Here is a 16,309-nt window from a genome sequence, read left to right as displayed (position 1 = left end):
TCGCTAAATTCAGAAAACGCAGCGCTTCTGAATAACCAACCTGGAGGAAATCAGATTTTCAGATTGATACATTAAATTACAGCCAGTCTGCGGGAGTAAAATCTACATTTCTAAAGTGGATCAGCTTTCAGCTCACTGAAGTGAATTTATATTCGCCTAACTTCATTATGCGATCTTCTTTGCATACTTTGTGATGGCTGTGTTCTCCCTGACACTTTCCAATAAAAAGAAAAAAAAAGATGTGATTTTCTTTTGCTAGTCGCATCTCTCTCATCTTATTCAGCCCACACTTTTTTTTTGATTCACTTCAATGAGGCTGGTTATCTCTCAGAAAATTGTGTTTTTATTCATCTGCAAAACCTGGAACTGCTGATGTCTGTTCATAAGGATTCTTTCTCATTAAGAGCAAAGTACATGTAACTGTCTGCAGGTTTAAGGTTTCTCTTAAAACATCAAAATAGGGAATTCCTTGTACATCTAAGGCAGGGGTGGGACACTGGAGGGCCGGTCTCCTGCCACTTTTAGATGCGTCTCGACTTCAACACACCCGAGTCAAATAATGAGGTCATTAGCAGGACTCTGGAGAACTTGATTACACCTGGGGGGTGATTCAAGTCACCTAAGTGAGTTTAAATGTTTACATATTTACACTCACTTTGGTGACCTGAATTTCTTAGAAGGGTGACAAGAGTTGCAGGACACCGGCCCTGGAGGACCAGGATCCCACTTGCCCCTGCGTTAAGGGACGTTTAGGGTCATAGAGGCTCCATCACAGCTCTTGGTGTGGGTGGTGTGTGTGTGCTTCAGAGTTTAAGGCCTGGACTTGGACTGAGATGTTGCAACACATCTTTTTTTTTTTTTTCCCAGCCTTGGTTGCTGTTTTTTAAGGGTCAGAGTCCAGAACTCACTTTCAGGTCACCGGCTAACACATGACAGACGTCACTTTTGGCATCTGGAACACAATGAAGCACTTAATACAGTCAGTCTGTAGGTGCCAAAACAAAACCACATCATTAGTTCACCACTAGAATTTGGTCCATTTCCTTGCTTCCCCAATCTGGAAATTAAAAAAATTATGAGTTGTAGTGACAAATAGCGACCGCCGTTAGAGCTGTGCTTAAAATGAGCCATTTACCATTTTATCTGCTGTCAAAAAAATTTAATATCTGGAATGACATGGAGCTACACAAACACTTCATTGTGTTCTTCAATAGAAATCTTAATTTCTCCAGGGTTTTACGTTTGTAGTGGAGCCGATTTACGACAAAAAGATCGTGAACCGTAAAACATTCTCCATGTGGGTTTATGGTGGAACCTTCCAGTATCATGTCTCTGGACTAACCATTAGGTTAGAGCTGGTTCAAATGGTCAACTGTGGAGTTTATTGTGGCGGGGTGAGCTACCCGTGGCTGTAGGGGGGGCCGGTGGGGACGAGGTGTAGCTGCCTCCACCGGTCTCCGCTTTCATCCTCCAGACTAATTTGCCCACTGCTCTGTGCGCCACCTGCCATGAGCCCGACTGAGATAACCATTTTCCCGTGGATTTCCCCGGGGAGGCGCAGCAGTGGGAGGCACCTTTAATAATGGCCGACTGCTCTCTGGGGTCGGCACATTAACGCACCGACAGCTGATCGTGACAAAGTAGAAATACACCAATACTAAAACCATAAAGCAGACAGGCAAAAGTAAAATTACAAGATTTAGTGGTTTTATTCACATATACAGTACAAACATTCACTTTTTATGTTACTGAAGTGCAATTTACAGACCTTAGCAGCAATTCCTCTTGTACCTCGATTTACATAGTTGGACATTTTTAGATTCCTTCCTCATCAACATCATTTGTACATTTGTTTTTACATATTTACACGCAAACAGCTTTCAGACAAACGTTATATGTTTTATCTCAAAAATAAATTGGTGAAACTCTGTGTTTGCTAACATTGGGGAGCGTGATGGTAATGAATGTCACATTTGCCAGAGAAACCAAGATTTGCACCTAAACAGTGATATTGATCTGACATACAGACGGTACTTTACATAAAATCTATTCCACAGTGGAGTTTTTTTGGTGTCTGAATTAATATAAAGTAGTGACTGGAGATTTTGAATCCTCTTCGTTTTGCTCGCAGCTGAATCTTTCTCCAGTTGGTTCTGTTTTTTTCCAGGTTCAATGTAGGCAAATTTCAGCTCCTTTTAAATCACAAGGTTTGCAAAACTTCTAGCTTTCACTGGGGGATGAAGTGTTTATGTTGAATTCTTAAAAAAAAACAACAAAAGAAGTCAAATATGAATGTAACAAATATACTAAGCATCACATAGACATTAACAAGTGCCAGTTCAAGTCACAAAACCAGAATGATTGCCAACTACTGTTAGCAGAACAAGCTGATGACCATTACCCCCCTGCTTCCTCTTTGCTATTCTTCCATTAAAGACCAAACTAGTGAATTGGATTTGATTTAGGGGCTTTAGAATAAAAAGTGGATGCAAGCAAATGTGTGCCATGTCCTTCAAATTTTCATCTGTAAAAATGTTAAAAGATGTAATATTGTTTTGCTTCTGGTTCAATAATTTTGAGTTGGTGCGTCTCACATAACACTTGTCCACCTGAAAATCGTTTGTGATTGTTGCATTGACAAAAAAAAAACAAAACAGTAAAACATTCAAAATGAAATAAGTAGTGATATGCACATCCGCCACTGCATAAGATGCATCATTTGTAATTTTGCAATTACACACAATACACACAATGTGTATCTAATTTCCCTTTGGGATCAATAAAGTATTGTTTGAATTTGAACAGCATGCAGGTTCTACTGTTAGTGTGACTTCATCTGATCACGCCATGTTCAGTCCAGCCCAAACAGATTCAAGTCTCACTATAAATTTTTATAAAAATATATATCACTAAATCCCAATTTCATTGCTACGATAATTACTGTTTATCAAAATAGGTCTCTCTTGGATCTCAATGAATGAGGGGAAAACCAATAATGGAGCATGAGTCATAAGGTAGCTTTCTGGTGTAAATCTTTCTGTTTGTCATCTCAACGCTCACACAGTCCCAGTGAAACCACCAGGTCTGAACAGGGCGCAGTACTCAGAGAAACCACTAGATGTCACTGATGTCACTGCTTGGATCTCGCTGCCGCCGGCGGCCTGATGCTGCGGCTCAATTATTTATAGAGAACGCTGACAGAACAGTAGAGTCATGATCATGATGAATAGAAAGACATCACAGTGATACACAGACAAAATATGCAAAGACCAGATGCATTAAGGTGCTAATTTACATGGGGCGGACGGTGACCTATCGGGTGTTGGACCTCGGATCTGACGGTGATGGGAGTTGAAAGTAAGGGTAACAAAAAAAAAAAGCGTCACTAATAGCTGTTATCAGACTGAAGGGGAAGAAACGATGAGTATGAATGTTGTTACTGAGCTTTTGTTAAGACCAAGGAAAAAATGCAAAGAAGAAACTCTCCGGTCCGTCTCCTCCTCCGTTCTTGTGCTTAGTTGTGAAGTAATGATGTCATTTATACCCCAGACCTCCTCCAGGGCTGCATTAACCTGTCGCTGTGTCATGTTTAGCTCCCCTCGGACGGAGGGAGAGGGCACAGGAGAGTTAAAAAGGTGAATTAAGCGAAGAAGGATGGAGGTAGTAATAAAAGAGGAGAAGGTGAACCACCCTGTCCTTCTCTTTCCTCACTCCCTGCCTTCGTCTCTATCACCCGTCACCCTGACAGGGCCGGTAATTGGACTTGGACCCTCTTTTTTTTTTTTTCCCCCATCCTTTCCCCTTGCTCAGCCTGCCTCGTTCTCTTTCTCCCCCGTGGCTTCGCTCCTCAGCGGGAGCCTCAGGGCCCAGAAATAGCTGATGACAAGATAGCGGCTGCCTTTCATTCTGCTCAAGGTTACCCCAACCCCCTTTTTCCTTGACAGCCACGGACGGGAATGGAGGGTGGGGGGGCGGGTGTATTTAGATGGGTGTTTGCTTAAACTTGTTTGTGTTCAAAGGGGAAAGAAACTCCAGCTTTTCAACTCTAGTTTTCCTACATGATCTTCTGCTGGTGGCTTCAGTGACGGGATGAAAGGGCGACACGAAACAGAATGAAAACTGCGGACACGCACAAGGGTTGGTAATCTTGGGTTTGGAGGGTGCACTTCCTGGTATGAAGCTGTGGGGGGCGTTATCTTACCCTAAAAAAATAAAGGTCACACCCACACACACACACACACACACACACACACACACACACACACACACACACACACACACACACACACACACACACACACACACACACACACACACACACACACACACGGCGTTGCTCAGATGGACAACAGGAACTGCTCCTGCTCCGGAGGTTTCTTCACCCAGGTACCAAGGCCCGTCTCCTGCAGAGACTTGAACCACTGCTGCTTCGCGATCTGGTAAGGACGCGCCGCCATCTTGGCCTCGCTGTACATGGGCTGAGGGTCTGTCGCTGAGCTGGAGACGTGGAGCCCCAGCTGAAAGAGAGGAATGATAAGAAGCATATGGGAGAAAGACGTGGTTAGCATGATCAACGGCCAAGCAATCAAGTTTATTTGTGCGGCTCATTTCAGCAACATAGCAGTTCAAACATCATAAACATGTCATATAGTCGTTAAAACCAACTACAGACATTTCAGAGCCGTCATTACACATCAAATATGTTGATCAATGTTCCCTTATGATTCAAAAGCAACTCAGAACAAGTTGATGACGGTTTTTATGTTGTGAAGTGTCATCTTACCCTAAGATGATGACACCTACATCAAACCCTCCTCCTGGCTCTGATTGGTCATTTTCCACCGGGAGCGTTATGTTTCTGCAGATGGCAGGGAGGAGGTGGAGGAGGCCGATCTGTTCAGAGATTGCCTCATACTGTCATAACGACAGTTTTAACAAATACGTGAGAAAACATAAAAGTGCCGCGTTAAAGCTTGAGAAAATCTGAAAAGTTGAGGAGTAAATTTGGGTCAATCCTGTAATTTACTGTTTGGAGTTCAGACCATGGTGCCGGGGCAGGGGGTGGCGGGGTAACACCCTGCCCCGGGTCCAGAAGAGAAACCGGGATATTCCTAAACAGCTCAGTCCCAAAGAGAACCGGGTCAGAAAATAATCCACCCAGTCTGTGGGAAGATCTCTTAATGTCTGAGACCACTGCTTATTGAGCCCAGAGCTCCCAATCCGCCTATATGGTGATTGATTAATTGATTTATTGGTTGGGGTCCTTAGGCTTCCAACAGGATAACAACTTTGATCAGCTTCAATCAATATATATACACATGTCTTCCAATGGCCCAGTCAAAGTCCAGACCCAGGTCTAATAGACTGTATGGAAAGGTGGACGTAGAAAGCATTGACTAAGCAGAATACAAATGTATGCCACACCTTTCAGATTTTAACCTAAAGTTCAATAATGATGGGTTTTTGTACATAATGTGCCACTTTGTTGCTCCATTATCTAAAAATGATCTAAAAGTTGTTGTAATGTGGCGCTGTGCTCTGTACAGTCAGGGCAAAAAGGTGCGGTAGGTTTAGTCAGGGCGGTGTGTGGGTGGTGGTGTGGATGAGGGTGGGTGGGAGAAAAGGGGCGAGCAAAACAAAACGAATGAGCCGGCACAAATGCATGTGGGTGGCTGTGGGAGGGGGTGGGTGTGTGTGGGAGGTGGGGGGCTTCAACAGCTGTGTAATCTCCCCATTTAAATTTCACAACAATTGCACATTCTCTGTGCTTTTTTGTGCAGTCGAACTGTCGCGGGGGGCTGTGGGGGAACGGGGTGTGGCGGGGGGGGGGGGGGGTGAGGGCTGGGGAAGATCGGCAGAGAGACAAGCGGGGAGAGGGAGGACGAGGAGAGCAAAAGTTTCTTTTGGAGATTAGTGCGACTGCTCTAGCGTGGCCCCGTATGCGCGGCGCGCGGGGAGCACTTAGAGGGGCCGGGGGTGCGGGGGGCTCCTCCAGAACTCCTCCAAATAATTATGGTTTCATAGTCATTATGCTTTAACGGCTCGCCATTTGCCGACGCAGGCGGTGTCTGTTACATAAAGTTTCAGGATGGAAATGAAAGTGCGGGCGGGTGAAGATCCGAGCTGCCAGATTTCGATAAGCCGCACAGACGGCAGATGTTGCCAAGACGACAAAATTTATCTGCAGCAGAGAGGAAATTCCACATTTCCTCGGCGCGGCGCGCGCTGTGATTTGGAGTTTAATACAGACGTGTGGCTTTTGATTGCTGGAAAGCGTCTCGGTAGTTAATGTTTCTGGATTTCTGGCTGGAAGCCGGCGAATCGCAGCGGACGGCTTGTTTACTTGCAGGCTGTTTGAGCTAACAGACGACCTCCTGTTGAACGTGCGAGATTAGGAATGGAGGCGCAAACGTTCAACCTCTTCAAAAAGGTCACCAAGTTCACATCAAACTGAACTGGAGTCTTTGTTCTGAGCAGAAATGTCTCTGTAATGTTGAGTCTGTATCTGGTTTTAAGCCTCTACTCCAAACAGGGTTTCTTTAAATTTAAGACTTTTAAAGACCTTTATGTATAAAATAATACCTGTATTGTGACAGAACACAATAATGGACTATAAATTAGCAATAAACTTTACCAATGATGAGACCACAGATCTCTATTTTCACAGGTTATCTGTCCGATGTTATGAAACAGTGAGAAGTTTTAACCAAAATGTAAAAAAAGTGTTTAGAAAAATGAGACACTGCAGCTTTAAACACACTTTTCATTGAGTGTACATTTCTGTATTAAAAATGTTTTTATTGGCTTAATGTAATATTGTAATCTTAAGCCGTGTTTTAATCAGCTGAAAGAAAAATAATTCTTCATAACTGGATTAAGGAACTTTCTAATAATACTCTAATTTATTGAATGAGTCTCTACACTCAAGTGCGAACACTATTCCAAAACACCCCGTTCATGTTTGGCTGTTTACGGATACATTTCTGGACTCTGGTAGGAATTCAACCCCTCCAGTCTGTGGATCTATTTTCTGAGATGGTTTTATGTCGTCTGTTTCTCTGTCCGGATGAAACCACAGATTTAGCTTAGCAAGCATCTGACTGTGCTAAGTGAGGCAGACAGGACAGCAGCTGAGCTGCTGCTGACGTCTGTGAAAGGAAACTTGTAGAAAGGTTTCCGGCACGAAATGTTGAACATCTGAGAAGTTTAAAGCCATGACTGTTCCCGCACGGTGTGCGGAGCAATTTTTTTGGACGCGGCTTTAAACTGGGTTTCCTCTAAACTTTAGTTCGAAATGTTCTGTCGAAGTCAAAGTGAGCAACTCGAAGGCGCCAGCAGGTCCTGATGGGAGTTTTGAGGATGTTCACTGCAGAAACAAAATCTTATCAAGTATTTTTTTTCCTCTTGTTTCTTGTGGAAATATCCTAGCACACTTAAATTACACAACAGTTTAATTGGAAGATTATTTTGCATATATCAAAATAATTGTCCATTGTTATAAGTGAAATAATATAAAATTGCAAGTAATAAAACAAAAAAAAACTCAGAAGACATGGGCTGAAACTTCTTTTTTCATATAATATAAAGAAGAATGAAGGTTTCAGACCTTAGTGGTTGTAGCATTTCCATTTTGTTGATGCTAAATAGACCGGGAAAAATTTCTCCTGTTAGTGCTTCACTTGCGGTCGTTGTGGTTGCATTTACCCAGAATACCCTGCACTATAGTTCGCTCAGCTTTCATGTAAGCATTGGAATCGCATCAGAGTTCACTTCAACCCGACAGAGACCGAGCTTTGATTGTAAGCAAACCCGAATTTGCATTTCGCGCCTCTTGAAACTTGACCTGGACTTTCCACACAAATGGACCGGAGTTCGGTTAAAGCGGACTGTCCAGGTCCGGCCTGGAGGTGAGCCCTCACCTTTCGGTGCAGTCTGTTCCAGCGGGTGAACAGGGCGTGCTTGCAGATGCGCGACGGCGTCCCTGAATCCCGGCGCCGACCCGTCGCCGTGTTGACCACCTCCGCCTGCGCGTCGCCCAGCGTCCAGTTGATGCTGACGCACGTGGCCTTCCCCTGCTGCTGGTACTCAATGTTGCTCAGCCCTGTGGGGATGAAAAAACAAACAAACAACTTTAACACGAAGGCTTGACTGTTGTGACCCGACATGTGATCCATATGCAGATTTACCGCGGGAAAACATCCACAAAAAAAAAAAAAAAAAAAAGAAAGCAGAAACTTCTAAGTCAAATTTAGCAGCCCCTCAAACCTTCACTTTGTTGTTCGGTTTAACCTTCCTCCATCCTTGCTTCTCTCTGCCTGAGGCGAACAGCTCATGTTAAGTTTTGCAGCGCTGCAAAAACTGGACCTGAGCGCTAAACGGTGTGGCTGTTACCATGGAGCTTTGATACACCCCCAGAGAGAGAGAGAAGGTTGGGGGGGGGAAAAGCAGAGGGCTATCAATCAAGTACTCCATGTGTTCCTGCCTGTGTAAGACAGCTTGTCTGCTCTGGTGCTGCTGCAGATATGCTGGCTCTGCTGTAAATATTAGCTCCATTCAGAAATATCAGCTGCTGCACCTACACTGGACCATTACCGTGTTCTCGCTGAAATAATGAAGCTCTCCAGCAAAGCACAGGCAGAGAACAGGAGAGAATGAGCTTCGAACCAAGAGAAGGAGCAACAGATCTGAAATTGATTCATTTAGTTTTAATTATGCTTAGCAAAAAACCTAAAAACAACATTCTGGAGATGTATGGAAGTTATACCACACATGCAGTACCTAGCTTCCAGCAAGTAGAGTTCTGCGTTGACATATGGCGGCTTGTGGGCTGGATGAAACATGGCTGAGTACGAACAAGAAACAAAACCGGACCGCCTCGCCAAGAGATGGAAAAACAGGCACAGATTAATGTTCCAGAGATTTGTTCCTCCTTTCTTTTAGCCGAGCTTGTTGTGAGGCTGTAACTCAGAGCCGTCAACTAACGTGTTATTTCTCTTGTTCATACAAAATGATTTATTTGGTTGTTCTATCAAGAGTTGAATCAAGATAAATCAACGTGATTGTAACTAGAGTCAAATGCATATGAGACTGACAAAAACTATGATATTATTATACATCTACCTGTGCTTTTATTGTGTTTTAGAGGAGCATTAAATTATTTTGTTTATGCCAAAACTCTTTGGCATAAACAAAATAACCACAAGCCCCAGACTGACCCAGACTGACCACCAGAGCCAGATCAGGGTTTCTGCAGGTTTCGCCAACTCCAATTTAAGACTTTTAAAGACCTTCTTAAGATTGCAAAGAGATTTTCTTTCATTAACGTGCTTTATTCACTCATTGCATGGTGCATGCCCCAGGTCTAGACTGCAGGTGGCCTCAGGAGTAGGTTCAGCTTTTTGGTTCTGGTAGTTTGGTCTGGAATTTCAGACTTTTGATGCCAGTTTAGATTTTCAGAATGCAACTGGCATTGTGTGGGTCGTCAAAAGACACGCAGCCAACCTGTGATAAATTTGTAATGAGCAACGCAGAGGAGGAAGCGATTTAAATGCATTTAAGGCCAAATTACATTTCTTTAAATGAAGACATTTAAAGGCCTTCGTTTTGGATACATTAAAACATTTTAAGGATGAGAAGAAATGTTTCTCTACCCTGGACTATATGTCTCATTAAAAGGTTATGAATATTATTCTTGACTGTGGTATATGAGCTAGCCAACGTCTCTGGATGTTTTCTGAATAACATCTTGACTGTTTCTTTCTCCGTCTCCTACGGCAAGAGAGAGAGAGAGAGAGCGAGAGAGAAAAGCAAAAAATGAGAGAGTACCAGAAATGTGCTCTCCCACAATCCCTCGCAGCATCAACATTAGACGCTCGGCGCCTTGTGGCCTTTCACATTATGCCCGTCCATGTACCGTCTTTACAAAGGGACAGCTGCGAGGATTTCAGTTTGATTTCCAACCCAGTTATTTATTGTAACACGCTGCGTTAAGGTGGACCTTTTTCCGAAGCCGGTTTCTTTAACGGGTCGGCAACAAATGCCTCTGATCTCATCATCTGACAGGCAGCTTGTTATAACACAAAACCGGAACTACAATGCCTCAGCACACGCCTGCGGATCGCCCCCCCTTCCCCACCCGCTTCCCCATTTCTACGCTCGTCTTCCATTCACCGTCCTCACCTCTTCTTTTTCCTCCGCTCCACGGAGCTGGATGAATCACCTGCCACAGGAACAATCCTCAGAGTCTCTTATTACCCATCGTTCTCCTCTCTTGTGCAGATGCACCTCTTTGAACAAAAGAGCCCCCCTATCCATCGTGCCTTCTTGCCTTCCCTCTCGCTCCATTCACGGCTCATTTCATCCATTCAATGGCCTTGACTCCTGTGTTTCTGTAATAGCCAATTTGATTTTTCCCTTCAATGAAGACTTGATCAATGTCTCCACTGGGAGGATGCTTGGCAGAGTGAGAGAAGCTCAATGGGAGCATCTGCATATAGGATTTTTTTTTTTTTTCAAACCATGCATGTGGTTTCATATTTGATACTACAGATAGCAGCTTGGTGTGTTTGAAGCAACAAGTTTGAAAGAAACTGTAGATTTTCAATGAGTATGTGAAGATCAGGGTGAGGAATAAGAATTTTCCTCAAGGTGATGAAGTTAAAGGGCCACCACACGCCTTCTGGGAAACACCAGGACCAGCGGAAACTTGAATTTTTTTTTGATTGATTATTGTTTAAAGCGGACTTTGTTGGAGGCTCGCCCTTTAATGAAAGTTTAAAAAAAAAGAAAAAAATCCATGTAGCCTCTGTGCTTCTACTTAGATGACATTAGAATTTAATGAGTAATTGATTTTAGTGATGTTTTCATTTCCTCCTAAAGCGAAAAAGTTCAAAAGTCTTCTGATGTTTTCCCCAATAAGCTTCGTTTTCTATCAAAACGTACTAAAGCGAGTCCAGCTCCGACAATCAGAATCAAACATTAATAACGGAATAATCGCTAATAATGCTGCTGCTTTGGTTCCCTTTATCCTCCCCAAAAAAACAAAACAACAACAAAGTCCCGGTTTGTGTTTGTTGAACAGCCAAGGACAAGGCGGTCGGTCTATCGATGTGTTTGGGAGTTTAGCCCTCGGGGTTCAGGTGGCGCTGCTTTGGCTGCGTGCGATAAGAGCGGCCCCGGCGAGCTCCTGGACGATCCTCTGGGGGCCGGGCTTTTAAATAAAGCAGGGGGAAGGGCTTGGACTCATCAGAGTCAACGTTGGGGTGATGGAGGAGAGCAGAGGACTGTTGAGGTGTGTGGACATCTGAATGCAAGCGAACATCCGTCTTCCCTTCTTTTCCGTCCTCCCGCCCTTCGTTGTCCGGGTCTCCCTTCAGATTGAATGGCTGGCTGATAAGAGGTCTGATTGCATTGATTTGGTGTAGGCCTGTCTGTCCATCTCCTTGCCTTCCCTCACCCTAGTGCTCTTCAATAGGCTTTTGCCACTCAAAGCACAGGAGGTGTGAAGATCTGACAGATCCAGACACAAGGAGAACAGAATCGTTTTAAAACGTGTCAAATGGGGGGAGGACCCGGAGAAACTGCAGCACGTCCCAGAGAGGTTAGCACAAACCTTATGTGAGATAAATGATAAAAAACAAAACGTTTGTCTCATTTTTATTACCCAGTTCTATTAATTTGCCCTCATTAGGTTTTCTTTGACTTTTCCTAGGCGACTAAATTCACACCATATCAATCGAGAAATGTCTTTTTTCTTCCTTTCAGCAAAGATAGATGGGGAAAGTGGAGCTCGCTCCATATCCATACAGAGTCTCTGACATGATTTAAAGTGTTTCCCTGTTTGTGACTGTCGCTGCCTTTGTTCTTATCAATGATCCCCCAGAAACCAAACATTGCCCTACATCTCTCTGCTCGTCTGCCACGCCACCTCGCCGACTGGCCTAGATCTGAAGTGATGGCTGACGCTGTCGCTGCTAGTTGGGTGTCATTCAGATCGTCTGCCAGCGTTCATCGTACCCACAAACAGAAGCCTGGGGTCTCGACGGAGCCCGGGACGCCGACTTGCCAGACGACATCTAAGCTGTTGCTTTTCAGCCTTGGAACAATGACAGTGCGGAGCGGCAGTGGAACACGAGTTTGTGAAGCGTTTGCAGGCCGGGTGTAAGAAATGATCTGATGTGGCACGCTTGGCTTGAAGATGAGTCATACGTTTCGTGAAGAATCTCGTATACGTGTCACAATCTTCAGGCTGGGAGCAGGAAACTGATGCTGGTTTATTAAGACGGATTGTTGAGGAGCTGAGCAGGTGCTGAATTGTCACGGTTGTCCTTCACAACCAGTGTTACGTTACCGTGAGCCATCATTCGCAAAAACCGATGTTTAGTCTATCCAGGTGCATTTCTTTTTAAAAAGGTGATAATGACGGATTATAGGCAAACATATTTGTAGTAACAGACGAAATGTTTTTATTGTGCAGAAACTGTGAAATAATCATCTTGAAGCGGCCATGCTGCTAATTAAACTAGCATTCAGGTGACAAACTACCAAAGTGATGCCTGGGTAACTATGTCAATGGCAGATCAGTCTTTAGCACCAGTGACAGTCTAGATTTCCAAAACACTTCAGGGTAACATCTTTGGTTTTGTTGAATAAGTAACTAATGATACGGGAGATTGAGGAGGATTACATAGGAAGGTAATGGTCAGACTTTAGAGGAAACTGATGTAAAATTCAACTCAGGAAGCGGGAACTAATCTTTGCAGACATACTTCGTTTCAAAACGTCTCTGAATAGAGTCATATTTACAATGATATTTACTTTCATATTTACTTTGCCAACAACAATATGTCCTACATGGTACCAGCGAGAAAATTTCTCTTTGCTGCCAATTCTGAACATTTTGCGAATACAGAAATACTTTTCAGTACCTTTGGCATAGGTTGTGTAGCCACCTTTTAAACAGAGGTCAAATAATAATTAGCCATACCACTAAGCAGAGGCTGGCTGCGTCTGTATGTGGCGGGCAGAGGGCCCAGGCGCTCCTGCCGCTGGGTCAGAACTCTGCTCAGATGACCAGTGTGGCGCAGGCTTCCCACAGTGATGCTGTGCAGGTACACCGGCTCCACAAAGTGGCTCAGCAGCGCCCCCTGCAGGCCCAAGACGTTCCACCTGAGAGGAGGACAAAAACCAAGACGAGGCGTCAGACGAGGAGACGGGACTGGATGACGGGAGACAGACAGCTGCGAGCGCGTCGATGACAGGTAGAGACAATTTGATCATTATCTCGATGTGGGACGTGATGAATCACAGCCACTGGTTGGGTACACACACACACACATGCACGCACGCAAAACACACACATCCCCAAACCGTCAGCGCCAAAAACAATACAGCCAAAGGTCAGTACATCAGCGCTCATTACATGGAACAACACATTACCATGTGTGCATCCATCAGTGCCACGGAGGTTAATGCACTGCAGGAGAGCTGCCGTCGACTGCTCGGCGCAAGGGCCAATCACCTTCAGTTTTGTTCAGGAAGCCTCGGCAGCCAGCTGGTCGTGCCACCTACCGTGGAAACCCTCTCCCGTTTAACCAGCAGATGCCAATTTGAGGATGGAAAATGATAATTACCGTGTTTATTACCATTCCCGCCATTTATCGGGGTAGGGGAGGTCCGCTGTTTTACCTGAGCTCCAGACATTTCTTAATTTCTTTACATCGTTCTTTTTGTTAATCATTGCCTCCTCTTTTTTTTTTTTTTTTTTTCTGTGGATGCAATTATGGTCTCCTCTTTTTTGTTGTTGTTGTTTTTCCCCTTTTCTCCCTCCCTGGCACTCGCCGTCTTAATAATCAGTCATTACAGCTGCTTTTGCTTTCTAAGTAGTCAATTAACATCAACGGCTTTCGGGAAATAAATAAATAAATAAATCACTAAGCGGCTGAGAGTCTGCATCCAGTTTACCTGCAATCTGTCGCCAAGATCTGCCTTTCCCTCCCCAACAGAAAATGTGTTGTGTTGGCGTTTGTTCTAAACGCCGACACATGCGCATCCTAAGTGCTCTGATGATGCTAAAAATAAATAAATATATTTAAAAAAAGTAGTTTGGGCTGAAATATTAATTCACTCCAAATGCAACACCGTGAATCTGAGACATCTTCTAATCTCATGCAAGAAAAGACAGCCATCTGGCTCGGGAAGAGACCTTCCTCCCCTCTCTGCATCCTCGCCTCTCGCTCCTCCAGTAAATGCCGAGCCATTAAAGTAATGTGTTCATCTGCATAAAACCGCAGTGAAATTGAGAACATCATCGTTATATGAAAGCCATTTAGGCCCCTCAATTAAATCCAGCTGTCACCTTCGAAATCAAATATTTGCAAAAGTGTCCTGGCTGGGCACCGCTTAAGAAAACAAAAGCGGCCTTTTCTCCGTTTTGGTCGTCATGTTGGGGATGTTTACGATGAGCGCGCGGGATCTCTAATGTCCTCTCTGGTCGAAGCTGGAATAACTATCATAAAGTGCGGGAAGTAACAGGGAGTGAGGAAATAAAATAAAAAGTAATGGGAGGTTGCGCAATGAGCGGGACAGAGGGCAAAAAGAGTATCCAGAGGAGGAGGGTGGGGGGGAGGGTTGTAGCAGAGAGCCGGAGCGCGCAGCCCTCAGCTGCTCTCAGTTCCGCCCTCCTCGCCTGACCTTGATAAACCGGCCCTCGGTGACCCACTCACTTTAACGGCAGCCACTGATCATTTACAGCGATTAAAAGAAAAAAAAAAAAGAAGAAGAGGAGGAGGAGCAAGCTGTGGAGCAAAGAGAGCACGTCTGCCATCTTCTCCAGGCGGGGAGGAGGGCGAAGGGAAGGAGGCAGGGATGAAAGGCAGGATGTCTCCTCCGCCTCTCCCCCGTCACTCTGTTTTTTTGTAAAGTAATTGCTTTCACCCTTGTTGGTGACCTGGGTAGATTTAATCACACCGTCCCCAACCCTGGCCAACTGAATCAAATTGGTCAAATTAACAGTAGCGACACAGGAGAGGGGTTCACCTCCACTCCTAACCGTCTTCTGCATCATTTTGCTCCGTTTCTCTGCATGGTTCTACCAGTCCTTTCTCTCTGTCACACACACGCACACCCCCCCCCTCCCCCCCCCCCCCCCCACACACACACACACACACACCGCTGCAGCTCAGCTGTCGTTCTGTATGGCTCGGTTGGCACAGTGAGATGCTTACGAAGCTAAATTCATGGTTTCAGCTCATGAAGAGGCCACGTCTTGGCAGAGAAACTTAGGAGGGAGAAACAAAAAAAAAAAAAAACTGAAAGCAAAATAGTTTTCAGACAATTCAGAAAAAAAAACAACCACATTCTGGGTGTGTAGGCTCCCTGCCAGTGGGGGTGCAAACCTTAGTTTTCTAGATGCACTTTCACAGCGTGTTGAGAAAGTTAATTATGCCCAGGAAACTTTTTTGGAATTATTTTTTTTGCATTGCAAAACCACAAACTTCAAGGTATTTCATTGGGACTTTTTTATTTTATTTTTTAAAGTAAGGCATATTTGTAATGTACAAGAAAAACAACCTGAAAATCATGCATCAAGTTAACAAATAATTTGTGCATCTATGGTAATAACTGATGCCTCTCAATTAAAAATGAAGGGCTGCTGGTTCAGAAGTCAACATTGATCAATGTTGTAGTTATCATGAGTCGAAAGTGACTAAAAGGTTTTTAGCCTTGATTTAAAAGATCTCAGTGTTTCAGCTATTTTGCAGTTTTCTGGAAGTTTGTTCCAGATTTGCGGTGCGTAGAAGCTGAATGCTGCTTCTCCATGTTTGGTTCGGGTTTTGCAGAGCAGAACCAGAAGACCTGATTGGTCTGGAAGGCTGGAACAGCAGCAGCAGATCTTTAATGCATCGTCGTGCCAATCCGTTCAGTGATTCATAAACTAGCAAAACCAAAAGTTTGAACAAAGTTGCCACGGATTATTAAGGGTTATTATGAGCTACTTGTTAGAATATAGTGGCCAAGTCGTTGACCAGCATGATAAAGAGTCAACGCTACAGATTTAGAGATCACAGCAAAGCTGCGATTAATGCACTCATTCATTAGAATAGGATTACCAAATTCAGACACATATGGGAAATCAATGCAAGCACTGCCTAGACTAGCATGCTTCCTGGACACATGCGCAGAGAAATGGATTAGGTAAATATTAGACGAGTCTGGGCTCGGCTTTCAGAAAGCCCGTTTTGAAATGCCTCATTCTGCTAAATCTCTGCTCTTCATGGAGAAACTAATCTTCTAATAAAGTTAACCTTTC

At 44.2% G+C, this 16,309-nt stretch overlaps 1 protein-coding gene across 1 annotated transcript in view; it reads right to left on the bottom strand.

Annotated features, from left to right (window-relative positions):
• Positions 1 to 1,690: 1,690 nt before the first annotated feature.
• Positions 1,691 to 16,309, bottom strand: part of adarb2 (adenosine deaminase RNA specific B2 (inactive)) — a 172,122-nt gene continuing 157,503 nt past the window's right edge. Inside the window, exons 8-10 of the mRNA XM_055037700.1 lie at positions 12,986 to 13,167; positions 7,920 to 8,101; positions 1,691 to 4,517 (exon numbers count right to left, since the gene is read on the bottom strand). Of these exons, the coding sequence (XP_054893675.1) occupies positions 4,338 to 4,517; positions 7,920 to 8,101; positions 12,986 to 13,167 (544 nt within the window). The 3' untranslated portion in view covers positions 1,691 to 4,337. The remainder of the gene's footprint in view (positions 4,518 to 7,919; positions 8,102 to 12,985; positions 13,168 to 16,309) is intronic.

The sequence above is a fragment of the Poeciliopsis prolifica genome, unplaced genomic scaffold, assembly GCF_027474105.1.
Source record: "Poeciliopsis prolifica strain line A6 unplaced genomic scaffold, Auburn_PproV2 SCAFFOLD012, whole genome shotgun sequence".
In the NCBI taxonomy this organism is placed as follows: Eukaryota; Metazoa; Chordata; class Actinopteri; order Cyprinodontiformes; family Poeciliidae; genus Poeciliopsis; species Poeciliopsis prolifica.
The sequence above is the reverse complement of the archived record's forward strand: the minus strand, read 5'-3'. Positions and strand labels throughout refer to the sequence as shown.